Source organism: Podarcis pityusensis (genome assembly GCF_964106645.2).
Source record: "Podarcis pityusensis genome assembly, chromosome: 13".
Taxonomy (NCBI): Eukaryota; Metazoa; Chordata; class Lepidosauria; order Squamata; family Lacertidae; genus Podarcis; species Podarcis pityusensis.
This window is the reverse complement of record NC_138038.1, coordinates 22,814,636-22,842,498: the sequence shown is the minus strand read 5'-3', so window position 1 is coordinate 22,842,498 and position 27,863 is coordinate 22,814,636. Positions and strand designations below refer to the sequence as shown.

The following is a 27,863-nucleotide window of genomic DNA, read 5'->3' as shown; positions in this document are numbered from 1 at the left end:
ACTGTTTCTTTTCAATCAGAACAGAACAGCTACTAGAAAGTCCTAATTCTACCCAGATACAACCATGTCTATACGACGCTATCCAGACATTTGCCAGTCTTGCAAGGCTGTTTTCCATGGGTCACCCTGATCCTATCAAAGCTTGCCTCTGCTAGAGAAAGTACGATTTCCATGCCAGTGACTATAGAGGGGAAGTCTGATGTAGTGTTGGAACTTCAGGAGTTAGTCTTTGCCTCTTATCTTCAGCTAAGCAGGTGTTATCCTTTATGAAGACCACTAATTTATGGGTGCTGTTGATCAGGAATGTCTAACTTCTTCCGCAATATTGGAATCCACTCTATTCCCCAGACACCATCTTTGGGGCCAGAAATGTATTTTGCCATACAAACTGATCACCTCATGAAGGGTCAGACTCCATCGTCTTATAGCAGTAAAGGATTCACAGTTCTTTTATTTATAAATTCATTTATAGGCTGGGGTTTTTTTGGAATAGCTCTTCTAAAGACATGTAAAATACAGTTCAGAAGCAAAAGACTCAATTTATATGGCAGCAGCACACTATTTTAAAAGCATATGCCACTTTAAAATAAATAAAACAGCAACATGAGTTACAGTAGATAAGCTAGGTAAGCATTCTAAAACAACTCTCTGACTTAAGCTCATAAGAAACCTACATTAGAAAGAAGCAGCCCTAAATTAGTGTGCTTTTAAAACCTGCTTAAAGATGTAAGGCCTCTCCAGATGTCCTCGTTGTGCATTCATGATGATATGTACTCATGATATTAGACAGGCCATATGCGACCCCGATTTCAATATTATTTGCTTGCGCAAGTTTTGAGTCGGTCATAAGACTTCATTTCCAATCTGTGCATATCCTGCAATTTCCTTTTGGAATCCTATAACTTTTCATACCACAAATGCGTTTTTTGCGGTACCACTTACTGTTGCGCTATAGCCCCTCTGGACAGTAAAAATGTGGTAGCATTGGGGGATGTGTTGTAGAAGAACAAATAAAGCAGAACAAGTCCACCGCTACTGCGTGAAGAACATACTGCTGAATATACCTACGAGAAAACACCGGTCTGGAGCGCTCCTTGCAGAGCTGAGGTCATCGCCTCCTAGCCATTGGCTGAGTTGCTGTGATGTCATAGAGTATTCATAAGTATTTTAACAGCTGCAGGAGGGGAAGTTGACAAAGGGAAGATTATTTTTCTGCATAAAATACATGGGGCAGAATATAGCAGTCCCATACTTCATATGGAGCATTTAAGCTAGTGTGATTGGTTATGGAAACAGCATCATGAGACTATTTAGGAATGTTTACAGTGCAGTTAGCTGGTGTGTGGTGGGGAGGTAGAGTTTGCTTCCTTGGATGTGAGCATTGTTGGCCTATTTTACTGATGGTAATGAATCAAGATGTCTGAAGGGACACAAACCTTTTGGGAACTAGGCTGTGCTGCTGTTCTTTCCTTTCTTGGGCCAGGCGTCAGAAGCGGAAGCCCCCTTCTCCAGTTTTCAGATGTTCTAGCTATTCCTGAGCTTCAGAGCGATGTTCCACAAAAATTCCTCCCTCCTCCCCCATGAACCAACCTGCACCTCATTTCCGTTTTCTTTCAGTTCCTTTATGTCCGTATTTACTGTTGCAGAATGTTCGTCTGTCTTTGTCCCTCTGTCTGCTTCTGCTTGAGAGCAGGGGCACCTAGGCCGTCATCCCCATTGAGGTCTCATGACTGTCTTATGTTTGATTTTAGCCCCCCCCCGGGGGGGCAGTTTTGATGTCTCCGTGGTACCTCCCGCCCCCAGTTGTCGTCTTGATATGTTTATGTCTTGTCTGTCTTCCGGATGACGGCCTCTTTTCTGCCCCTCACCCCACCCCCAAGCACGCCCCCTTTGTCCCCTTTGCACTGAGAAACCCCCTTGAAATCACTTTGGAATAAAAAGTGATTGGAATGGACTTCCCTCCCATCTCCCCATCTCTTACCTACCTCTGTCATGCCCCTGTAAAGACCGAGATCTACCAGCCCCTTCCTTCAAGAGTCTGAAAATTTTTGTGGCCTTGTTCTGAGGCTGATCAGTGGGAAGAGAAAGCTGTAGCAAAGTCTTGATTCTCTTGGAGACAGTTGCCACCAATGATTAATGGAGGCTGGTCCACATAGGGCAGGCTTCCTCAACCTCGGCCCTCCAGATGTTTTGAGACTACAGTTCCCATCATCCCTGATCACTGGTCCTGCTGGCTAGGGATCATGGGAGTTGTAGGCCAAAAACATCTGGTGGGCCTAGGTTGAGGAAGCCTGACATAGGGCACATGGGGCACTTCCCCACCAACCTCAGCCTGCCCCTACTTGCCTGCCTACCTAATTATATCCATTCCAGGTGCAGTGGCCCTGGCTGTCAGCATCCTTAGTCTCTGCATTGCCCTTGTAAAACTCAGTAGGATGGAGGATGTACACAAAGCTAGAATGTGTTGGCTGTGCCTGTCATTGGCTCTAGCTCCCCCTACTGTTGGCTTCCCTGCCTTCCAACCTACCAGTTCCAATGGACACCACAACCAAAGGGAAAATCCTGCCGGTGCCTGGATGGGACTGTTCTTTCCCTATCCCAAAAGGAGGGTCATGCAGTGCTGAAGACTGATCAGCGCTTCATTCTAACATAGCCTCTGATTGCCTTCTTTCTCCCTACCCTGCCCACCCCTTTTTGAGAAAGCTCTCCCAGTCCTACCTATAGAGCCGACATCCCTGGTCCCCTTTCTGCACTGTGAGGTAAGTAGAAAGGTACCCTGACTCCCTCTCTTGTTTCTTCCTTCCCTTCTCTCCCAATCCGTGTAGATCCCGAGAGGACCAGCGCCCACATGATCTCAGCAGACGATGCAGAATATCCACGGGAATACCGGACCCTGGGCAATGGCACACGCCGATTCTCCAACGTAGGCCTGGTGCATACCTCGGAGCGCCGGCACACGGTCATCGCTGCCCAGAGCCTTGAGGCACTGACAGGGCTCCAGAAGTCTGAGATGGAACGGAAGCGAGATGCCTTCATGGACCACCTGAAGAGCAAATACCCCCAGCATGCTTTGGCCATCCGAGGACAGCAGGAGAGGATCCGGGACCAGGTAAGAGCTGCCTTTCTTCAATCAAGTTCCTCTCTCAACACTCACAATGTTTTCTTTCTCTGGGTTCATGGCTTAACATAGGCAAGATGCAACTTTCCCAATTAGGACTCTTTCAGTCCTCCTTACCCACTTAGATCAGGAGCAAATGAGGAAGTTAATCTGGTATGTGTAGCATTCTCCTCCTGATTCCTTCAATCTGGCATGGGGAACCTAGGGCCTTCCAGAGGTTGTTTGATTACAACTCCCATCAGCCCCAGCCAGCATGGCTGATGGTCAGGGATGAAGGGAACTGTAGTCCAGCAACATTGGGAAGACCACAACTTCCCAGTCTTTGCCTTAAAGCCATGGGACTTATTCAGGTGACACCGTTCTGGCAACAAGTGGTGTGAAGCGGGACTTTGGAGATCTTTATGGAATAGCCAAGACCTTGGTCCTGCTTCTCAAGGAGACATGTCTAGCTGTATTATAAGTTTAAGTACACATTTCAGGTCTGATCAAAATTGTATACTAAGCCGTCTTGAGGGATTACAGATCACAATAAGGCACTGGAGATACCCGATAAGGAATTGTCAAGCATCATCATGAAACGCCCATTTCCCAGGTCCTTTTGTGGAAGCCATAGTAGAAACTGGTTCGATTTCAAACACATTTAAATTGGTAATATAGATCTTGTGTTCTGGGATGCTGCACAAGACCCTTTCATTTTTGTAAGACAGCCTTTTAATTTTGGTAATTCTTATTCTGCAAGATTATATAAGCTGGTTTGTATGTTTTCTTACACAATGCCATTATTACGAAGATACTAGCTACCCAACCTCCATGAAACTCAGGCTTTAGATTGCAGCTTTTTGGATCATTGCCACCAGCAAATTGGTGGCTAGTTAAGGGTAAAGGAAAGCAAATACCCTTTATTGGTTTTATTCAACTTCTGCAGTCCTCTGCAATGAGTCTCATGACAACCTAAGGCAGGGGTTTTCTTATCTTTTTGAGTCCACAGTGCCCTTGACCAAACACATTCTTTCTGTGGCTCCCCTGTGGAAGCCACTTATACTGGGGTTCCATTACAGGAAGTGCATAAGTGGGGATTCCCCCGTTCCACGCCGCCCTGCCCTGTTGAGAGTGGAGGGGGAGGAGGGAGAGAATCAAATCTGGAATATGATTGGAAGACAGAAAGCAGGAGGAGCAGCAGGACTCGGGCTGGGGAGAGAGATAGAGAAATAGATCGAGAGATTTGCAAATATGAAGGAAGGATGGCTGACGTGAAGAGGGGGAGAGAGGGGAGGGCCCTCCTGCAGCACCCTTGGCCAATTGTTAAATTATCCAAGGGTGCAGAGGTTGAAAACCTCTGACCTCATCTTGCCAACCTTGCCAACCTCTGGAGCTGGCCATTCAGTGCCTGCACAGTGTGGCTGTGCCAAGCATAGCAGTGTGGCACTCCCTCCGGTGCTGAGCATGTATAGGTGTCAGTGAACACTGCAAATATAACGTTCTAGGCCAAAGGTATTCAGCCTTTTTGAGTCCACGGTTCCCTTGACCAACTACATCCTTTCTGCAGCACCCCTGTGGGGCTCAGGAGCCCAGTTATGTCACCCCTTGCCTCCAGAGCTTGCAGCCTCTTACCCTTTTTTGAACACCTTCCCTTGTGGAGGGTTCTCTCAGCCTCTTCTCCTCTCCCCTCTCCTTGGGAGTCCTTTGGGCAGCCACTGCCGCCACCCCTGGTCTCTGAGCTGCTTCCCTGCCCCAAAGAGAGGTGCCTCCTCACACTGCCCCACAGAGGCCTGGGAAGCACTCCCTGGCCAGCCCCAGAGGCACCATTCACCATTCAGCTTGTAGCCAGGGCTGCTGCAATGAACAGCTGTGCAAGCCTTTGGGAGGCAGAGACTCAAGACGGCATCAGAAGGAGGGAGGGAAGGAAAGAGGGACAGAGGCCAGTTGCCCGCGGCACTCCAAGGTGCCTCGGTACACTGGTTGAAAACCACTATTCCAGGCAGTGCCAGTCTTTGCAGCAAGAGCTGCAGATATGACCCTAAGGCTTAGTACATGGTATCAAACAACAGATGTACAGTGACTAAACATCCAGATTTAGTACTCTAAAAAGTATACCTATATTCAAAACCTGGGGAGACTAACCTGTGGCCTTTCATCATAACCACCACCACCACCATCCTACTTTATTTATTATTTATATCCTGCCCATCTGGCTGGGTTGCCCCAGCCACTCTGCCTGTCATTGGCTCGCGCTCCTCCTACTGTTCGTATGGGATGCGGGTGGTGCTGTGGTCTAAACCACTGAGCCTCTTGGGCTTGCTGATCAGAAGGTCGGCAGTTTGAATCCCCACGACGGGGTGAGCTCCCGTTTCTCTGTCCCAGCTCCTGCCAACCTAGCAGTTTGAAAGCATGCCAGTGCAAGTAGATAAATAGGTACTGATGTGGTGGGAAGGTAAACAGCGTTTCCCTGTGCTCTGGTTTCTGTCACAGTGTCCCATTGCACCAGAAGAGGTTTAGTCATGCTGGCCACATGACCCAGAAAGCTGTCTGTGGACAAATGCTGGCTCCCTCGGCCTGAAAGCGAGATGAGTGCCACAACCCTATAGTTGCCTTTGACTGGACTTAACCGTCCAGGGGTCATTTACCGTTACCTTTACTGTTCATATGTTGTTGGGGCTCCAATTCCCATCATTCCCAGCCACAGAGCTAGCTCTGTCATTAGGCAGACTGAGGTGACTGAAGCCCCCAAGGCAGTAGTCCTGTAGACACTCCGCGGCAGGCACAGAAGCCGCACCAGTATCGGCTGAAATCATGCAAGAACTTGCGTAGTTCAGCCAAATTTTGCAATTTGGTGGGTGGAAGATAGTTTTGTATAGCTGAATTTGACGTGTGAGAAATGAAATCCCGCCAAACAGCCTTAGAAATGCATTCTTTACGCTTAGAAATGTGTAATTTGTGAGCCATTTTCCCTGTGATGACCAAAGCTCACATATTCTTGTCCTGCAACAAGAGATTCGAGTCCTGTAGTGCCTTCCGTTTCTGGAACAGATGCTTAAGTGCTTGTAACACAAACTGTTAGGAATTAGTCGTGTGAGAGCTGAAAAATACACGTCTCGTTTTGTGCCAGGTGTGCGAGAGAATGGCTCTTCTTTAGAGGCACCTGTTCTGCATGCAGGCTCAGCGCTGTGAGTAATGTGCCTGTGATCACCTGCAGATCACTTTCGACTCCCTCCTGTTGCCTAATGACTTGAAACTCAGCACAGAGCAGCCTTGCCGAAAGCCAGATTCTCAAGCTCGCTGGGCTTTTGTCTCCTTTCCCCAGTAGCACTGATATTTCCACATTCGGGCTTTTATTTGATCCGGGGCTCAACTTAGGAACCTCTTTTCAGATCTAAGGTTCAGTCCTATGACCTGGATAGTCTTAATGTAGTTGCACAGCTATTTCTTGCCTGATATATTAAGGCCAAATCTCTCAGCTGCTACTAGTTTCAAAGGTCAGGTTAGCATTTATTTCCCAAGGGAGTGAGTGGGCGGAGATTAGAGTGACCCGGTAAAAAAGGGAAAGGGGACTCCTGCACCTTTAATAGTCCAGTAGAATAGAGGATTTCAGCTGACAGAGTTTGCCACATTGAAAGAAACTACAGTCACAAACCGTGGCTTCACTCCTGGCAGCATGGCACAGCAGGAGTGTGGAAGGACCATGACATGCCCACGATTTTCAGCCCACTTTTAAACCATAGTTAAGCATAGGGATGTTTAAAGGGATGTGTCGATGAGACCAATTTGTAGCCCAGGTTCATTTATATGGATTGGGGGCGGGCAGAATCGTGGTTAGAGAAGTAATAAATGAACCGGCATCAAGATTTCACTTGAACCCAGAACCCAATTCCAGAAAGCCCCATCTCGAAATCTTAAGTGGTTGAATCCCAGTTCAATATGATGAAAACATGGATTGACCATATCAGTTCAGCTCATTTCAGGCAGCTTTGTGTCTCTGCAGGGGCAGAGAAGGGCCGCATATTGATGGTGGGCATGGCTGGTGCCAAAAGTGAATGGGGCTAGAGTCAAATGCGGGCAGGGAAACCCCTGTGGTGATAATAATAATAATAATAATAATAATAATAATAATAATAATTTATACCCTGTCCACTCTGGGCAGCTTACAACACATCCCTTGCCCCCCTCATCCCCTTTCTCTCTTTCTGCTGCCCCCCCCCATTTCCCCTTTGGCTCCCCATAAAATCATGCCAGGGGATGTACATGAAACCCTAAGACCACCTAGGGTGCACTTCTGCCCCCTGGGGTCTTTATAGCTGCTATAGAATTAACAGTGTCTCTATTTATTTTGAAATGGTTTGCTAGATAGTAAGGATTCTTTTCCTCCCCTCACTTGTTTTAGTTTTGGTAGCCTGGTTCCATCATAGCAATTGGTTCAGGAGCCTGGGAGCGAGAGACAGAGACACACACACACAATTTCTCCCTGAGCATTGGTGGCGGCGAAAGAGGCAGTGTTAAAACAGCAGATGGAGCTGCAGGTCAAGAAGAACGGCTTCCGTGGTTCCAGAAGGAAAGCAAGGATAGATGCCCAGAGATTAGTCAGTCCTATGGGGCTTTGGCAGGGCGTGGGGGGGGGGGGGAGGATGCTCAAGGCTAGATCAGTGAAAGTTGCAGACTAGGTTAGGAATGTTAACCCTTAACTGTGCCATGTATGTGTCAGGCTAACAAGGTTCCAGATCTGCGGTCTGCTCTTAAAAGCAGTCCGTTTTATTTTCTGACCTGTGCAAACCTTCTCTTAGAATCAGAGATCTGCCTAAGTTTTTTCTCCTCATGCCTTGGAGGTTAGAAACTTGTATCTAAATTAAAAGATAGGTTGGCCGAATCCATGCTGCTAGCAGACAGAAGCAATTTGCTTCCTCTCAAATGCATGGGGAACGTAATCATTCTGGCAAGGGGGTGAAATGCCTTTCAAGCTCTCCCTCTGCCCCAGTTTTGCATTGGAGGCTGACAGTATGTGCTACATTATCCCCCAGTGTGACAGGATACGTGCTTAACTGGACAGAGGAAAGCAAGGCTCTGAGTTTATTTTCAGCGAAAGGTCATAAGAACTTGCAGAAGAACTTGCTCTTGACTCCAGAGTTCAGCCGTGCTGGAAAAGGTGAAGCAGTATCAAAGATGAGAGTGCCCTTGAGCGTGTGCTATGCCGGAAAGGGGTTTCCGCCTCCCGGTTCTTATTGCCCTTTTGTGCCCTTATGAGCAAGGTATTCTGGGCTAGGGATTGGGGTTGGGGGGTTGGGGAGAGAAATCTGTTTCATTCCATATTTAAAGGCAAACCTCCCTAATTTACACATTTTGAAACAACACACAAACTGAGGCACAATTTCTCCAAATCTTGCAATGCAGCTCTTCAGCCGCGTAACGCATACAGAAATGCATTTGCTAGCATAAACCATGCATAAAAATGTATGTGCTGGTGAAAGTAGCATACAAAAACGGGGAAATTGCTTTGAAAAAATCTGTACGTTGGTGGAATGCATATGAAAATGCTACTAAATCTTCATGAGGGTTTTATTTTATTTTATTTTATTTTATTTTAGACACAAACTGATGTGGAAATGAGGAGAACTGAACTTGAAACTGGAAAAACGAGGAACAAAGAGAAACCAAAATTCACACATTTGCCAATTCCTGCTTTGAGCCTTTTACTAGGATTGGCGTGTCCTAGTGACACAAGTTTCTTGGAATTGTGTTTGCTCAAACCTCAGAGCCTTCTTTGTGCACAGAAGAGAATACAAGTGTGCAACACCATCCTGCATAATTGGCACTCTGCATTGGGCCCTGGCTGTTAGCTTTTCCTTGGGCACTAGAGCAGTATCTCTGCTTCAGGCTCCTCCTTTTCTCAGCTCTAGTCTGGGCTGGAGTGTAGCAGTGCCCCTTTTCCGATATAACAGGAGAACGTATCCTCTCAGCTTGCATTCAAGTTCAGCCGCCTATGGGCTTGGCCTAGGGTGGCCTTAACACAAGCCTTTGCTTTTCTGCACAATTCAAAGCAATCCTGCTTCAGTGCACTCAGCTGGGTTATGCAAAAGCCACCTGCAAAGGAGAAATGTCCGGAAACCTCTTAGTGCACCTGCAATTGCTTGGGGTCTCTCATTTGCACCATTGCATGTCTACAGGCACTTATAGGTGGCAAAGCCATATGCACAACACTCTCTAGATCAGGGGTCTTTGTATCCCATGCTACTTTTCTTCCTACATTAGGAATGGGGAACTTTCTTTCATTCTCTGGACAAGGGGAAAAAGTGGCCGGAGCAATGGGTGTAACTCTTACTTATATCGTAGCAGAGGTTCTTTCACCCACATTCGCCTCTGCATCCTGGCAAGCAAGTTCAAGGACACCATTCAAGGACGCATTCCATCCAGACTAAAGTGTTAGGCTGGCCACAGAGCAGGGCTGATGAGGAATACGGCTGCTTAGGAGGGGGCAAGGCCTGGGAGGTTCCTAAGGGCCAAGTATAAAGGCTCAGAGGGCCGAATTTAACCTGTGACTTGAGGCTCCCCACCCACATATCTCAATGTGGGGGCTAGGACCAGCAGCCTTGAATAATAGTGGCATTGGGGTGCATGCTTTCCCCCCATAACCCTAGGACTAATGGACATCCAATGAAGCTGATTGTTGGAAGAGTCAAGAAGTACATCTTCATGCAGCACAGAGATAAACTACAAAACTTGCTAGTACAAGGTGTGACGGTGGCCAGCAATTTGAATGCCTTTACAAGAGAGATAGATTTGGGGGGGGACCAGGCTATGAATGACTGCTAGATACGATGGCTATTTTGCTGGGGAACACTAGTGGGGAAAGAGCTTGTTGCACTCATGTCCTGCTTGTGGGCTTCCCATGGGCATCTGGTTGGCCACTATGAAAACACAGTTCTGGACTAGATGGGCATGTGGCCTGATCCAGCAGGGCTCTTATGTTCTTACAGGAGATAGACCTATTGCCAGAATTCATTGCCAGGGCATGGGTCAAGGTTGTTGGGTACCTGTCAAGTCCCACACCCAGAATGGGCAGCCTGCCCTGGAATCCACTGGCCTTCTCCTTCTCCTCCTGAAGGAGCGTCTCCACCCCCATCATTCAATCCAGACACTGAGGTCCAGCCCCGAGGGCCTTCTGGCAGTTCCCTTCCTGTGAGAAGCGAAGTTACAGGGAACCAGGCAGAGGGCCTTGTCAGAAGTGGCGCCCGCCATGAAGTTTAGAAGATAACTGAAGGCAGCCTTGTTTAGGGAAGGTTTTAATGACTGATGTTTTAATGTATTTTTAACCTTTGTTGGAAGGCGCCCCAGCTGGGCGGGGTATAAATAATATATTATTATTATTATTATTATTATTATTATTATTATTATTATATCCTTGCTGCATGTGCACCTATCACTTCTAAGCAAAGACCCTTCCAAATGACCTGTTTATTGCCCATCCTTCCTGGTTTATTTGTGCAGAGGTTAGATGACACCATGTCAGATGACACTGTGTCAAGCAGTTGTTACCGGACACTTCCCAGTGCATCTTGCTATTCTTTCCTTATTGCAGAATGGTGTGTGTGTGTGTGTGTGTGTGTGCACATGTGTTGTCAACAAGTCAAGTAGGAGTATGAGAGTCCTCTTGTCCAACTTTGGTCCTCATCATAGTAGATCCATTGAAATTAATGGATATGATCCATTAACTTTAATGGGTCTACTCTGAGTATAACTTAGTTGGATACAGCCTGAGGTGGGGTGTGAGAGGGAGAAACAGAGACAGTGGAAAACCTGTCCTTGCCTTATTGTACTTGCATTTCCTGTTGAAGGGAGGGGGGAGAGTGGGGGGAACACACCTGTCTGAATTAATGCAAATGAATGATCCCAATTTAGCACATCCCATTTGCAAACATGTCAACAGTATGTATGAGATGCATATTATGCCAGGCAAAAATCAAGCTGGTGGTTATAACTTGTAAAGCCCTAAATGCTGCAGTAACACAGTTGTTTCACCAGTGTGGCTGCTCCTAGTTTTATTGTGCTTGCAGTTCTTTTTTTGGGGTGCTGGGTGGTGGAGAGAGTTGCTTTTCAGTTTGTTTGCTTTGCCTTGCTGCTTTGTTTCCTGCTCTGACTTGAGCCTTTGGGATAGGTTAGGCCAGACATTTAAATATGATACTGCCTGAATTTGTGTACCTCAAAGAGTTCTCAGCTTTCTTACAGGAGATGCAGAAACTCATTAGCTGATTGAAACTTTACCAGTCATTTTATTGATCATTCCTCCTGATTTGTTTGGAGGGTCTTTAGATGACGCTGGCTTCATTGTGGTTTGTTTTCAGGGGGGTTAGACAATGTTGCATCAAAGCAAGTGTTGCCTTGCATTTTAAGGTGCATTTCCCCATCACTTTCCTTCCTGCAAAAAGCTGGTCTTTTAGGAAAGCAAGTTTGTTGTGCAAGACCTCCCACTCAAATGTAATTGTGCAACCTGGATTTGCCGGTGTGTGATTGAATTGCACCCGAAAACGATTGTCTGGCAGTGCCTTTAATCTCCATGCCATGAAAAGCTTCTGCCGCTCTGTTTCTGCATGCCAGTCCTGCTGCTAATGGCACAGAGGGAGAGGAAGCTCAAAGCCTGACAGCTCCAATCGTACCTCTCTTAACAGACTCTGGCCATTGTTTTTGCTTCCTCTTGATGTCTGGAACTTCTGTGTGATGTGCTCTCTCTTCCTTCAAATCCTTCTTCAGTATCCATCTTTGTCCGCAAAACCTTTTCAGACATGGTGCCAGTGCAGAAGCATAAGAAGTTGCCTTATACAGAGTTAGTATTGTCTACACTGACTGGAAGTGGCCCCCTGGAGTTTCATGCATGGTTCTCCCCCAGCCCTACGTGGTGATATTGCGGATGGAACCTGGGAACATCTGCATGCAAAGCATGTACTCTACCACTGAGCCATGACCCTTCCCTCAAAATGCACCTAGAATGGGAGGGGAAGCCAAATCTTGTGCATCGACAGGTCCAGCTGCCACTGAGCTGAATGCACCACCATCGCAGCTGATGTGGCTCAGGTGGGTGGTGCCAGCGCACAGCAGAGCTCCAGGCCAGCATTGCATGTGTGAACACTCTGGTGTCCTCATGTTAATAATGTTGGCCCTACCCCAGGACGCATATTAGGATGTGGGACTTGCATTGCTAACGTGGCAGTGTCAGCTGGCACACATATTTTTGCCTGGCTCAGGAGCTCTGCTTGGTGGTGCAGTCTGCCCTCCTCACTAGTAAATAGTGTAAGATGGGTGTCTGTTGAGGGGCCTCACAATAGCAGAAGGCACTGAGGACTGCTTAGCCAGGGCCTCTTTCAAACTATTAGCTATGTCTGAACCCCTTAGTGTTCAGTCCTTTCAAGATCTAAGCCTAAGTATGTCCAACTGAACTGGAGCATGCATACCCCTGCCCCTCCTTTTCCTCCTCTCCTTCTGATGTGTCTGCCCTGTCAAATTTCAGATTGCAACCTTCGCAGAGAAGATGTTTGTGTCCTTCTGCAAAGCACCATGTAAATTGATGAGATTTATATATAAAGAACTGAAAAATGTGTAGGTCCTGTGGTATCTGAATAGTTTATGGTTAAAGATGGGGAAGAAACCAGGATGTGAAACCATGGCTTGAAGTGGTTTGAATTACCAGTAGCCATTGATAAGCATGAATGGCCCAGTTCAGATGGTCATATCTCATCTTAATAACTGAGACATACACAGCTCCTTCTCAGCACACTGCAATAAACCTGAAAGCCTCCAGTTAACCATAGCTTCTCATGTTTTCTGAAACAGGTAACACCGGTTATCGGGTTCAGAGCAAACCAATCTGAAGTTGGTTTAAGATCCTGACTTGTTCCAAACCCAGTAACCACAGTTTCCCAGGTCATATGTAACAGGACATGTAAGGTTGATTGAAAACTTCTGGGCATAGTTGTTGCAAGGAGGGAAGGGGCTGTGTGTGTAGGCGCAAACTTGTTCATATCTGATTGTCCAAATGTCAAAGGTCAGTGTCTGCACCAAGAATACCATGATTAAGGCAACTCTCTGTCTCTGTTTGCAAGATGATATACAGGTCTTGCTGTTGTCTCCCTGTACACTTGCTCTGGGTGTACAGCTTAGTTTGCCAACTGGTTTCATAGAAAGTACAGGGTTGCAACTAGAGTTAAGAAAGTGAACCATGATTAATGCCAACCACATTTTAATGTTATGTCTGCATTATATTGCAGAGGAATGTTTTGTATTTGATTGTCAGATGAGAGAATATACAAGCAGTTTTTATTCTTTTCTTCTACACAGACATGCTTTTCGTCTTGTTGTTTAGGTGTAAGGAATATATAATGTCAGAAGCAGAGTGGCATGCTCTTAAGAGAGGAGATAGGAATAATGGCGGGGGGGGGGGGACCAGTATACCCTCTCCACTTCATCTACCATCTCTACAGGATATAGCTTTTGAGCACTTACTGGTAGATTTGAGGCCTAATTCCCAAGGCTTGCATGAAAGAAATCCTGTATGAACACTAACAAGGCTTCTCTCGAAGGCATAAAGGTGACTCAGATCTATAAAAATGACTTGAGTGGAAAGAGAGAGCACATTTCGCAGAGAGCCCCTGCAGGCCTCTTTCTTCTCCATTTATAAGGTTGACATGCAATCATCTTCAGATACGGAGTCCTTCACACAGCCTCTCCATATTCAGCAGCCTTCCTTTTTATATCTTGCGTGGACTGTAAGGTAAGATGCCCTTTTTACCCCCTCTAATTCGTTTTGTTTTCTTTCCACCCTGAAAATTTCCCAGACCCTCTGCAAAGGAGGGGGGATCATTATTCTCTGAGAGAGAAGCTGAGTGCTGTCTTGGTGAAGACAATGTCTGGAATATTTGTGGGATTGATAGTAATGATACACACCACCCCTTTCTCCACAGCAGTGTGAGATTCCAGGGGTTCTAGGAGCTTCCCCATGGTTTGTGTTTCCTGTTGGAAATGAGGAACAGCAGAGAGTGTAGTGTCTTCATGATATATGGTTTATTTACACATATATACAGCCTGAACCTAGAGGGAGGAGGTGCTGAATATTCACATCCCAAGAGGGTCCTGTTCCTTACATTGCTGTAGCCTCAGATTTTAAGATTATCTGACCCTCTCTGCAACATAAAACAGACTGCCCGCCTCATGCTCTGGCCCCCTCCAGCTTGCAGAAGTGACACTCTCCCCCTCCCCCGTTCACTTACCTCATTGCCCACTGATTTTCTGCCCCTCCCTCCTGAAACTCTGGCCTTTTGTCTATGCTAACTATCTCTCACCTCAGTGAGGGGCTTTCCCCATTTTCTGTCCAGCCTGGAGTCTCTGTTAATGGCATTGTTAATAGGTTAATGACTGGCCATCATCAGCCTTGGTTACCTCTGCTGAGCTGGCCTGGCTCATTAGCATAAACTAAATCCAGGGATTTCTGTGTTTGGCACAGTTTAATCAAACTTTGATTAATTCAAATTTTTACAATTCCAGGATTTTGAGTTGATTTGCACCCACAGATTCTGGCCCTAAAACTTATAACAGTATTTATTTATCTACTTTAAGAGCCTTGTTGTAGATGTAGTGAAATTCATTTGAATACATACACACTAATAGAGCGTGGTATTTGGAATAGATCTGAGGTTCCATGAAATGTGGATTTCTGTTTTTAAAGCAGCAACCAAAAATTGTAAATGTAAAGCTGTTGTCATGCTGCAGTTTGTATGGCCACCAGTAGGCGGCTACGGGGGGCAGGCAGCTTAGGCGAACTGTTTAGTGGATTGGGAAGAGGCGCTTAACTATGGTTCTTCTGTTTTGACTGCTCTGAAGACCCTAAAGAGGCTGGGAAAGTGACTTCCATTTGGTGAGAGTGACAGTGCTTTGAGCATCTGAGATGGCTGCTGCTAAGAGGCATCATGGGACAGGCACGGGAGCCCCAGCGGGAATGAAGAGAAGATGCACTAAGATTGCATTGGCAAGAAGTAATGAGGGAAAGGAGAAGCAAGACCCGTCCTCTGTGGCCCATTTGGGGCAGGATATGTACCTTGCCCAGACCATTATCTCACAGGTGGGCATACTGGGAAAAGAATGCCAATGGGTTACTGTTTCTCTGCTCTCCTTGCAGATTCTGACTTAACCTGGGAGATGGCAGTGATCCCTGTGGTACATGCTGAACAAAGTGCTTCTGAGCATTTGCAGAGTCTTGCAACCCAGTCCTAATCGTGTTTGCTTAAAAAGGGGAATGGGGTTGTAGCGAGCTATAAAAGGAAGCTGGGGGTGAACTGGGAAGGGATAGGAGAGGGAGTGGGTGAGGTGTAAAGAGGAGGAGTTGGACAGGTGGGGGGGAGGGGGGTTGGCAAAGGGGCTGTTGGGTAGGTAAGGTTGGTGAGCAGAGTGCACAGGGTCATTGTGTGTGTGTGTGTGTGTGTGTGTGTGTGTCACAAGCAGAGGGCCTTCTCGGTAGTGGCACCTGCCCTGTGGAACGCCCTCCCACCAGATGTCAAGGAAATAAGCAACTATCTGACTTTTAGAAGACATCTGAAGGCAGCCCTGTTTAGGGAAGTTTTTAATGTTTGATCTTTTATCGTGTTTTTAATATTCTATTGGGAGCCGCCCAGAGTGGCTGGGGAAACCCAACCAGATGGGTGGGGTATAACAAACAAACAAACAAACAGTGGTACCTCAGGTAATAAACACCTCAGGTTACAAACACTTCAGGTTAAAGACTCCGCTAACCCGGAAGTAGTACCTCGGGTTAAGAACTTTGCCCCAGGATGAGAACAGAAATTGCGCCGCCGCGGCAGCGGGAGGCCCCATTAGCTAAAGTGGTACCTCAGGTTAAGAACAGTTTCAGGTTAAGAACAGACCTCCGGTACGAATTAAGTTCGTAACCAGAGGTACCACTGTAATTAAAACAACAACAACAACAGACTGCATGTTTCTTGCCCTTAGTGTTGAAAGCAGAATCTGTTTGAGAGCATTCAGGTAGATTCTTGGCAAGATACCAGACCCTGCCTCTGTGGGTCTTCTATAGTTGACTGTCAACTGGACCTGGATTTTGTTTCAAGTCCTGTCTCTGCCACTGACCCATTGTCCTGTCTTGGGCATGCCAGAATTACAGCTAAAAGCCAAAGTGCTGGGTAAGGACCAGGCCAGCCCAGAGGCCCCACGGAGCGACTGCCGAATCAGCTTTGCTCTCATTCTTGCTCTGCAGGCTCCGTTAATTTTTAATGACTGCTTCCTCCTCAATAGACGGTGGCCAGGGTTGTGCTAGGCCACATTCACGAGAGACGGCTCTCTGGATGAGTCACTGGCACTTGTGCGGCATTTTAACAAACCGTTTGGACCTGGTCCAGCAGGAAGCTCTCCAGAGCAAGTCCTGTTGAAACCAAGCAGGGCTCCTGCACAGCTCCTCTTCATTTCAGTGGGGCTTGTCCAGTAGAACTTCCCACTGGACTGGCCCTCCTTCCCTGCTCACTTTGCTGCTGCCTCTAGAAGACAAAAGCAGCCCGCATTTTCTCTTACTGGGTTTGTTTTCATTTTTTTTCAGTGAATTGTTTTAGATGTTCCTGGTATTGGTACAGGGAAACTGTTGGTGTGGGTGTGTGAAAAATAACAGCAACCGGCGAAGAAGAATATAATGACAGCACCTACAGACTGACATGGTTTTTTTATTTTGATCGGCTGGGAATATTGTCTGAAAGTTGAAGAGCTCTTTCAAAACAAATAATTGAGTGTGCAAATTTTGTACAGATAGATGAGAAACCAGCACCTGTGAAGGTGTTGTGAAAGGAGGATTATTTTGTTTAAATCCTGCATCATCCCTGGCTTTACGTAGGATGTTATTATCCTTTTTTTTTTTTTTTGCTTTATTTTCTTTATTGAGATGTGATTATTGAGATTCTTTAAAACTGCACAGTTGTGCAAATGGTACAAGCCTGCAAATGGAGCTTGTTTATGCAGATGTGTAGCAGATTTGCCTCATTTACTTTGGAAGCAGAAGTAGGGTTTTGTAGCTGTCAAAATCTAGATTTATTTATTTTCCCCATCCTTCCATCCTTGTCCAGAGAACCATGGAAGGAGCAGGAGACCATACACTAAGAGTAAGGAACCTCCAGCCTTCTAGATGTCGTGGGACTCCAATTCCCATCACCCCCAGCCAATATGGCCAGTGGTCAGATATGATAGGAATTGTAGTTTGGGCTGGCCAAATCTTATTTCAGGTTCTCTATTCTTTTTGCCACCCATCCATTTTCAGAATCCAAATCCTTCTTTAAAAAAAGTATGAAATGCTGATAATGCTTAATATTTTTAAGCAAATCTACTGCGTTTCCTCTGGGATTCCACATGGCATGGCATGATCGTTGCCGTGCAGATGTCTAGACCTCCTGGCTACATATCTGTTACATGCACAGGGAATTTATTATCTGAACTGAACAGGCAGGGGAGCTGGAGGCAAGAAACTCAGGGACTCATCTTAGAGCCAAAAAAAGAGAAGAAAAAGTAATGCCTTTCAAATTCTCAAATCCAGTTCATGAATTGGTTTCCCTTTGATTAGCACTTGAAACCTGAGCTCTCTCCCTTTGAAGGCACTAGCCGGCTTCAAGTGACTGTGATTAATTAATTCCTGGTTAGCAGTTCATCAGATTTCACAAAACTTGCAGTGTGCAATTCTGAATTTGTATCACATCACCCACTGTGGCAGTCAGGGTCTTTCGATTCCTGTTTTACAAATCAGCTTTTCCATGGATTTGTGGTTTCTGATTTGTACACCTCAACTGTCCCAAGGAGGACGTCTTTGATTCGGAAGTAAAGGCTCCTCTTTTTACATACATCTTACATTATTTCTTAAGGCACAGGTAGGAAAGAGCATTTGTTAGCAATCTGGACTCCTTCGCAGGTTGCTTCAGTGGCTCAGAAGCCCTTACTCCAGGGGCAGGCAACCTAAGACCCAGGGGCCGGATGCGGCCCAATCACCTTCTCAATCCGGCCTGCGGATGGTCCAGGAATCTCTGTGTTTTTACATGACGAGAATGTGTCCTTTTACAGTGGTACCTCAGGTTACATATGCTTCAGGTTACAGACTCTGCTAACCCAGAAATAGTGCTTCAGGTTAAGAACTTTGCTTCAGGATGAGAACAGAAATCAGGCTCCGGCGGCATGGCAGCAGCAGGAGGCCCCATTAGCTAAAGTGGTGCTTCAGGTTAAGAACAGTTTCAGGTTAAGGATGGACCACCAGAACGAATTAAGTACTTAACCCGAGGTACCACTATATTTAAAATGTATCTCTGGGTTGTTTGTGGGGCCTGCCTGGTGTTATGGGTCAAACATGTATTAGAAAAAACACATGGGCAAATAGTGGCTAGGTGGAGAGGAAGGAGTGTTGAGGAGAGAGGGACTCAGAAAAGGAGAGAATAGTGCATGGGGGCCGGATCCGGCCCAGTCGCCTTCTTAATCTGGCCCGCGGATGGTCTGGAAATCATTGTGTTTTTACATGAGGAGAATGTGTACTTTTATTTAAAATGCATCTCTGGGTTATTTGTGGGGCATAGGAATTCGTTCATTCCCCCCCCCATATATAGTCCAGCCCCCCACAAGGTCTGAGGGACAGTGGACCGGCCCACGGTTGAAAAAGGTTGCTGACCCTTGCCTTACTCTGTATCTCCTTCTGTACTTCCATCATGATAGTGAAAAGCTCAGGATGACATGAATTCAGTTCAACAACTCACATTCCCTTCCAGCCTTGCGCTCCCAGCCAGGCAATGGCTGAGCAGGAAGAGAACCCATATTGGCTCTACTGCCGGGTCTGAGGCTCCCAAATATTAACTGAGAAGAATCAGGCTTTTGCAGTGATGTTGTTGGGTGGAGCAATTTATAAAATATGGATGTTGTGGTATGTAAGAGTCATTTTTAATGTAGCTGGTATTCCAGAAAAACTGTCTGGCAGATGCATGTTATCTCGGCTGGCCTGAATTGACATGAAGCAGTCACTGTGTGTAGCGGACATGGGCTTGGTTTGCATGTAACACAAAGCCAAACTGGCTTAGGCTAATGGGCAGGTTCCCAAAGTGGAGATTGTAACCATCTCCTCCAGACAAACCATGAGCACCAAACCAAGAACAAAACATAAACCCAGGATCAGATATAACACAAAGCCAAACTATGGCTTAGCTCTGGGCAGCAGGACCAGGGCAGGAGCACAACAGCTGTGATCTTCACTCCAGGAACATGCACTTTTGCTTGTTTGCCCTTATCTGTGTTTGGCTGAGTGTTGAAGAAGAAGAAGAGTTTGGATTTGATATCCTGCTTTATCACTACCCGAAGGAGTCTCAAAGCGGCTAGCATTCTCCTTTCCCTTCCTCCCCCACAACAAACACTCTGTGAGGTGAGTGGGGCTGAGAGACTTCAGAGAAGTGTGACTATCCCAAGGTCACCCAGCAGCTGCATGTGGAGGAGTGGAGACGTGAACCCGGTTCACCAGATTACGAGTCTACTGCTCTTAACCACTACACCACACTACACCACACTGGCTGAGCCACAGAGCCCCCTGTCCCTCTCTCTGGGTCGTTTAAGACAAATGGAAGGAAGGGTGCCTTTTTGAGTTCTTATTTCAGGTGCAGAAATGCTTTCACCATGAGTGGGGAGCCTGTGGTCCTCAAGATATTGTTGGACGCCATCTGTAACCAACATGACCAATATGAAGGTATGGCAGGAGGTCCCATCTGACCTCCAGCAATGCTACCTTAGCAATTTGTGTACCCAGTCTGCCAATCACCATCTTCACCATGGCGTATGGGGCTGTTTGCAGAGGCTAGCTTTACAGATACTCAGAAGCCGCCCATGGTACACTAGGCCTGTTCATTTTTGCTCGTACATCACAACCTCTGGCTAAACTAAAATTTGCAGAGCTTTTCAGCTCTTGGAGCTGCACTCTTGAAAAACCTCCAGAAGCACGACTGCTGCTGCTGCAATAGATATGTGTCCATTTTTAGTAGGAGTGATGCAGTAATATATTGCATAGTCCCCCTGAAGAATTAGATGCTCCACATTCCTCATGACTAAAGGGGTTCCTTCTTTTGTTTACCTCCTTGTCTAATCTCTACCTTGTTCTCCATCTTGAGTGTCCTGACCAAGGATTCTATCCAATGCTAGTCCTACTGAGTTTAATTTAGGTTCATTAATTTTGACTGTCTACTCTTGAGTAGAACTTAGTTGAGTACAACTCCATGTGGTGACACCTTGCTGCAACAGGTGGGAAGGTCCTTGTAGGGCAGAGTTTGGTTTGCAGGAGCAGAGGTGACCACTGAGGGAAAAGGCCGTGAAATCCAAGCAGAGCAGTTGCCACTTCTCTTCCTCTGCCTCAGAAACATGTCCCAAGATTACCCTGATTTAGTCATCTGGGACACAATCCAAGTTAGAGTAGGAGGTGCTTGATCATGAGTGAGGAGAGGGACCTAGTCTTTCCTGCCTTCAGAAACAACAGGTACAGCTATTTTTAAGAATCAGAACATTAAAGTGTAACACAAATCTTTGTGACAAGAGTGTGTCAGCTGACCAAGCTGTCAGTTCCTTTAAAGTAAATTTCCAAATGGCAAACCTCTACAAAAGGTTCCCTTTTTCCAACATCTTTGAGCTGCTTTACAAAACAGGTATATATCAATCAATCAGTTTATTACAGTCATAGACCAGCATAGACCAGGTATATATATATATGCACGCTTAGAGCGTACCTGACCATGAAATGTGGGCATATGACAAAGGGATGAGTGTCTCAGGGAACTATGGTTGGCTGTGTTAGGCACAGTGGTAAACTGGTTTTGTTGTTATCTGTTGTTGTCACACTTAGAGACAAAGGTCTATCCATCCTCTCATAGATATTTATCCCATCTTCCTTTGAGTTAATATCAAGGTTGCTTCCAATATACTTACTTTTTAAAATGTGCATAGAACACATCAGTGCAATTGAAAGCCATCCTTGTTTTAAATCCAATACAGTTGATAAATAATTTTCCAATTTGTCATGTGGAAGACATGTCTAAATAGAGTATTTTGACTACTTGTCTCCAGAAGGCAAATGGTGTTGAGACTTGGAAGCGGGTTCCACAACAGCACAGCCACAGCCGAAAAGACCCCGCAGATGTTGTTTGGCAGGACTGCAAACAGGAATGTGCCAAGGATTGTACAAGATGGAGGCTATTCCCTCAAACAGCAAGTTGTAAGAAGAGCCCTGCAGGATCAGACCACAGGTCTGAAGGGTGGGGAATCATAGAAATGTGGGGTTGGAAGGGACCCCAAGGGTCATCTAGTCCAACCCCCTGCAATGCAAGAATCACAACTAAAGCATCCCTGGCAGATGGCCACCCAACCTCTGTTTAAAAACCTCCAGCTTCCAAGGGAGTCCGTTCCACTGTCAAACAGCCCTTACTGTCGAAATGTTCTTCCTATTATTTGGTTTGGTTCCTAGTCCCCGGAGCAGGAGAAAGCAAGCTTGCTCCATCTTCCATGTGGCAGCCCTTCAGATATTTGAAGATAGCTATTATGTCACCTTTCACTCTCCTCTGAAAGTGGTGGACTCTCCTTCCTTGGAGGTTGGATGGCCATCTGTCATGGATGCTTTAGCTGACATTCCTGCATTGCAGCAGCTTGAACTGGATGACCCTTGGGGTCTCTTCTAGCTCTACGATTCTGTTATTATTCTCTCTCTTAGCTGCTGATTGGCCTGTTCTTTACATAAAGAAACTAATCTAACTGAAGTGTGATTACATACTGCTTGCGGGGGGGGGGGGATGCTGCTCACCTACTGATTATTAGAAGTGGGTGGGAAACAAGATTCATTTTTCGGGTGGGGACTGTTGGGATTGGTTCTGGCAAAGAAGGACAATAGCTTGAGCAAAGACATGCCCTTGAAACTTCCTCTTATCTCTCAGCCCAAAGTTTCAAGTTTTCGTTTAGTCTTTCCCAACCTGGTATTATCCTAGACAGGTTGCCAGACTCCAATTCCCATCAACCCCAACCAGCATGGCCAAGGATGATGGAAGTCCAGCAACATCTGGAGCTTGGGGGATGCTGGTTTAGTGGACTTGAGTGAGCCAATTAGCTGAATAAAACTTCTAGTCCTAATTACTTGTCTCTTACCAATTATTCAGCCAGTGCCTCAAGGACTGCCTCTCCCCATACGAACTGACCCAGACCGCACGATCATCATCTGAGGCCCTTCTTTGTGTGCCTTCTCCACAAAAGGTCCAGAGGGTGGCAACATGAGAACAGGCCCTTTCTGTGGTGGCCCCCATTTGTGGAATGCTCTTCCCAGGGAGACTTGCCTGGCGCCTTCATTACATACTTTTAGGTGCTAGGCGAAAATGTCTCTCTTCAACCAGGCATTCAGCTGATTAACATCCTATGGCTTTTTAAATGTGTTTGTGGGAGGAGGGGCTATTGGTTTGCTTTTGCTTTTCATAGAATCACAGGCTTGTAGAGTTGGAAGGATCCCTGAAGATCATCTTGTCCAACCCCCTGCAATGAAGGAATATGCAGCTACCCCATACGGGGATCAAACCTGCATTTTATTAATGTACAGTGGTACCTCTGGTTAAGTACTTAATTCGTTCCGGAGGTCCGTACTTAACCTGAAACTGTTCTTAACCTGAAGCACCACTTTAGCTAATGGGGCCTCCCGCTGCTGCCGCGCCGCCAGAGCACGATTTCTGTTCTCATCTTGAAGCAAAGTTTTTAACCTGAAGCGCTATTTCTGGGTCAGCGGAGTCTGTAACCTGAAGCATATGTAACCTGAAGCGTATGTAACCCGAGGTACCACTGTATTTTGGATTCTCATTTTGTATTTTTTTTTTCTGTTGTGAACCACCCTGGGATCTTCGGATAAAGACCAGTACACAGTTTTAATTAAGAATACCACTGAATGCCCTAAAATGGGCCAGCACAACTTTTGACCCATCAAAGCTGGCTGCAGCCCAACAGTCTTCGTATGGTTACCCCATCAAGGACTCTAGGAAGACTTCCTGTTTTTGCTAGCTGCTGGGGAAAGCAAAAATAGCCAAGATTCTCAAGCCCTTAGTGCAGGCATAGGCAAACTCGGCCCTCCAGATGTTTTGGGACTACAACTCCCATCATCCCTGACCACTGGTCCTATTAGCTAGGGATGATGGGAGTTGTAGTCCCAAAACATCTGGAGGGCCAAGTTTGCCTGTACCTGCCTTAGTGGACCATAATACACAGTGGGCATGTGGACCACATTTGGCTTGGTGCATCACAGTCATGGCTTTAAAACAGGAATAGCCAATGTGACGCCATTCAGTTTTTGTTGGGCTCCAACTCCCATAGTCCCCAACCATTGCCATGCTGGCTGGGGCTGATGGGAGTTGTAATACAAAAAAAATTAGAAGGGCACCACATTGACTACTCCTGCCCTAAAATGTTAGCCATCGTATACATATAGAGTGGAAGCTGAATGAACAACAACCTTTAAATGACATTGGAGAATGAGTCAGAAAGGCAGTCGAAACCTTTTCCCAATGTTTGAGGCTTGTGTAAGATTTTAAAATATGTTTAATGCCTCATTATTTGGAGGAGGAGGCTGCTGGGAAATTTGGCTTCTTGTTTCAGAGGTGGTCTCTGGGGTGTGTGTGTGCAAAAAAAGGCCCCCTGACATGAATAGAAACGCTTTGCAAATGTCATAGCTTTGCTCAATGCCGCTGTTGTTATAATATGCGGCGCAATCAGAAAGCGATTGCGGAGTTAATTTTAATCGTGCGTCTATGTAACTGATGGGGAGGGTGAAAGCAAGGGGAAGGCATATGTATAATAGCACAGACATCCATCAGGCAGATCAACAACAATGAGAAAAGGAAAGGAAAGGCTCAGCTAATTTAAGATCCAGATGGGAGGGAGATAATTTGAAATGGGAATGTTCGGCAGTTAAAAAAATAAAGCACCTCCTGTCTCTGCCTGTGGGTTGGGGAGATAGGATGGTACCAAAATCCTGTGTCCTGACAGGTTGTACGGGGAGGCCTTGGAATGCATGAAGAAGGGTTGACAAATGGCAAACGCGTATCGTCTTGTTTAGCACTCGTGGCACAGTCTCTTTTTTTTGGTACTCCAGTTGAATGGAAATGGGAAGCTGACATTGACGAAGGAATCCAATTGGTTTTTGCTCACCCTTTGGAGGTCTAGTTGTTCATCTATCATTGCTCTCCCAGGTCTCAGTGAAAGGCCCAAGTGGTAGTAGAAGATCACCACCCCTTATAAAAGGATATCTTTTGCTGAACAAATTTAGATCGAAAGTGTAGGCAGCAGCCTTTTGCGTTTCATCGAATTCTTCATCAGGCGGAAGAATCAGGAGTTCTGCATGGAGTGGGAACCTGCTGGACTACAACTCCCATCATCCCTGGCCACTGAACGTGCTGGCTGGAGTTGATGGGAGTTGGGAGTCATCTGTAGGGCCTCAGTTTTCCCTATCCCTGGCATAGAGCAAGCTGGTGTTCCTAAGTTTCCCTCTGCCACCATCCCAGCTAGAAACTTGCAGGTGGAGAGAGGTTGTTTAAGCAAAAGTCAGAATTCTCCAGGCATGAATTTCCGTATATCTGTTCTCTAAGTTGCTGCCTTCCACCCAGCAGTGCTGCTCAGTACAGTAAGTCAGAATCTACCAGGTGGTAAACACAAAGGAAAGCTCCCAGCTGCTTCCTTCCAACATTCCTCTGCAGCAAACCAGTCCATGACACCCGTCCTGTGGTTCCCAACCACTGGTGCTCCACGGCATATTGCTTCCAAGGTAGAACATCACTATCGGGACTAGTAGCCAGTAGCAGTCTTATTCTCCTGGAATTTGTCCAACCGTCTTTTGGAATCGATGAAGACAAAGGGAAGCCAACCTCAGGCAAAGCCAACAGGGCAATTTGCCTGTAAACACCCAAAGAAGATTAAAAAGCAACCAACACTACAAACTTTTCCTAGTTTCCTCAAAAAGAGAAGAACAGTCCTCTGACAGTGCAAAAGGACTAGCCATCCTTCAAATGTCCTTGGTGCAATCAAAACTGTTCCTCGATGAGTTTGAAACAGCAGCTGAAAAGGGGAGAAAAATACAGTAATTTTTTTTCTAATGGTTGGCCTCCTGTTCCCCTCCGCTGTCCTTGTTGCCTTCTGAGCAGCTAAATTGCTTTGAAAATGTTCTCGTGTCAGCTGAGACCTGGGTGGCATGTGCCAGTCTGGTATGCACCGTAAAACACACACACGCACAACCACATATATACAATTATAAACGATGGGAAATGGGAGATTGCAAAGCCTCGCCTGACCTTAACCTCTAAAGAGAAGATGTGACAGCATGAAGGCCCAAATTGCTCCCTGTCCCAACACCCCTGGAGGTTGTGAGTGGCAGAAGGGGGTAAGAAGCGTTGAATGGGGCAATTGTGTTTATTTCGGCACTGCAGCAAAAAACAACATCCAACCAACATTTTTTAATTAAAAAAAACCTTCTGTAAAAATCACATGAAAATGCATAAAAAGTTGGAGGGATTTGCAGCTGCTGGGGGTGTGTGTGTGGAATACTCGAAAAGGCCAATGAGCTTTTGCCAACTGCATATTTTACAGCTGCCAAGAATAAATATGATTTAAGAAGAATAAAAACATAAATGGGAGAACCAACTCTAATCAAACTTTAAGCAATACATCCCAGTTTCCTTTTAAGTGGGAGCCCAGGGATCTCTCAGCCAGCCCTCCTTGCTCCCTAAGATACCCCCCTAGCAAAAAGAACATACACAAATATTATTTTCATTATATTATATTATATCCCAATTATTCACAGCAGTTGTGATCACTATACATTCACAGAGATGTGGTTTTTTTAATGTGCAAGGCATTTTTTAATCTATCACCTCATTCACCAAGGGCAATCCCTGTAGAAACTAACCTCTGTGTGATCTTTTCTTCTGGGTCAGCTCCCCATGCATGCAAAAGTGGTGCTCCACAGTACTGAAGAACCCCTTACAGCCAGCACTGTGTGCATATGGTGCTATGGTGCATATGGAGGTGTAATGCAAAATATCTGGTGGGCACCAGGTTGGGGAAAGCTGGGTTACTGAGTACCAAAGTCAGAGACTTGTCTGTGGTGGCCCTGTTTCTTTGGAATGTCTTGTGCAAGGAAATGCATTTGGCTCCTGTTTTGCTGGTCTTTAGGAGATCTGTGAACACTCCCTCCCCACCCCACCCTCTGCATTTGGATAATTTTATGGTGCAGTCTGTCAGCAGATGTTTTCATCTCCAGCTGCTGTCTTTAAGGTTAGAATCATAGAATCATAGAGTTGGGAGGGACCACAAGGATTATCTGGTCCAACCCCTTGCAATGAAGGAGACCTTTGCCCAACATGGGGCCTGAGCTTAAGAGTCCTTGCTTAATTTTAAGATTCAATTGGTACTCAATTTAATAATTTGTTGCAGAATCCCCACCCCCAACAACTGGAAAAATAGCTCGTGAAAAGAGTCTCAGTCTCCTGGCACTGAGCTGTTTTAAATTGCCAGACCATTGACCCCCATGTAGCTTGGCAATGCCAACAGTGTGTAGAAAGTACTGAGCTCCATGCACCAAAATGCTGAGCTAGATAGATCAATGCTCAGACTCTACACTGACTGGCAATGGCTCTCCAGGGTTTCAGAAGGGAATTTTTGCCAGCCTCATCTGGAGATCCCAGGGGTTGAATCTGGGATCTTCTGCAGGCAAAACAGATGTTCTGTCACTGGGGTCTGGCCCTTCTCCAAACAGAGTAGGCGTTTTGACCACATGCAAACCAAAGCTGCAGCTGCTTTGTTAGTAGAACAGTTTGAAGTTGGCTTGTGGTGCTGCACTTCAGTATTGTGTCTGGCGATCTTGTTTGTGAGGTTGATCTCCTAAAGCCTGGGCCCTGTGGATGTTGGTTAGTTATTAGTGAACCTTGCCTTAGGATGGTTCAGGTTGTGTGTGGGTGCTATCCCTGGACTCTAAAAATGTGCATAAGGTAAATGACTGAACGCAGTGGCTCATTACACTTCTCATGATAATCTGTGGTTTGCACTAGCTGCAGATTAGAACGCAAACTGTGGTTTCAACTTTTAAATCTGCAGCAAGCAAACCATGACTTAATGCTGCTTACCTGATTTCATTTTCCTCCTCTCGGCATCATGCTTACTCCTGAAGGTTTACAATTAAGAAATGGGGAACCTTGAAGCATGGACCAGCTTAGCCAAAGAATATCCTTCCAGTGCCAGAAGCCGACAATCTTATTGGACAAAAATCCACTCCTAGTTTTCCTTCTAAGCTTTGTTCATTTCAGCAGCCTAATTTAGGAAGTCTGTTGTTAAACAACTGATCATCAGAAAACTGGGCTGATTTACTGTAAATCACCCAGGATGTTACCACTAGATCTTGCCTCCCCCTGGCCCACCTAACCTTTTAATATTCATCCTCAACGGTAAGGAAGCCCTCATGCACATTGCTCATTTATTCTGATCCATCCCTTGCTACTCTGTCTTCCACTGCTCACTCCCCAAATTTAGCTTCTTGGGGCAAGGCTGTGTCCTTTCGTTTGTTTTGTTTGTTATGTTGCTCATTAAAACACTGAGAGTTGTTGGCATCTGTCTGTCTCAAGAGACAATGGAGTGCACCTCCAGGGGTGTAGTCAAACTGCTGTGTTAGCAACACTGAAGTGACCTCCCTGGTGTGCAAGCCTGGGCAGTG

At 46.1% G+C, this 27,863-nt stretch overlaps 1 protein-coding gene across 9 annotated transcripts in view; it reads left to right on the top strand.

Annotated features, from left to right (window-relative positions):
- Nucleotides 1-27,863, top strand: part of SRCIN1 (SRC kinase signaling inhibitor 1) — a 335,991-nt gene that overhangs the window by 179,911 nt on the left and 128,217 nt on the right. For all 9 annotated transcript variants that reach the window (XM_080979259.1, XM_080979261.1, XM_080979258.1 and 6 more), the window contains one exon: nt 2,826-3,109. In XM_080979259.1, the coding sequence (XP_080835385.1) occupies nt 2,849-3,109 (261 nt within the window). In that variant the 5' untranslated portion in view covers nt 2,826-2,848. The remainder of the gene's footprint in view (nt 1-2,825; nt 3,110-27,863) is intronic.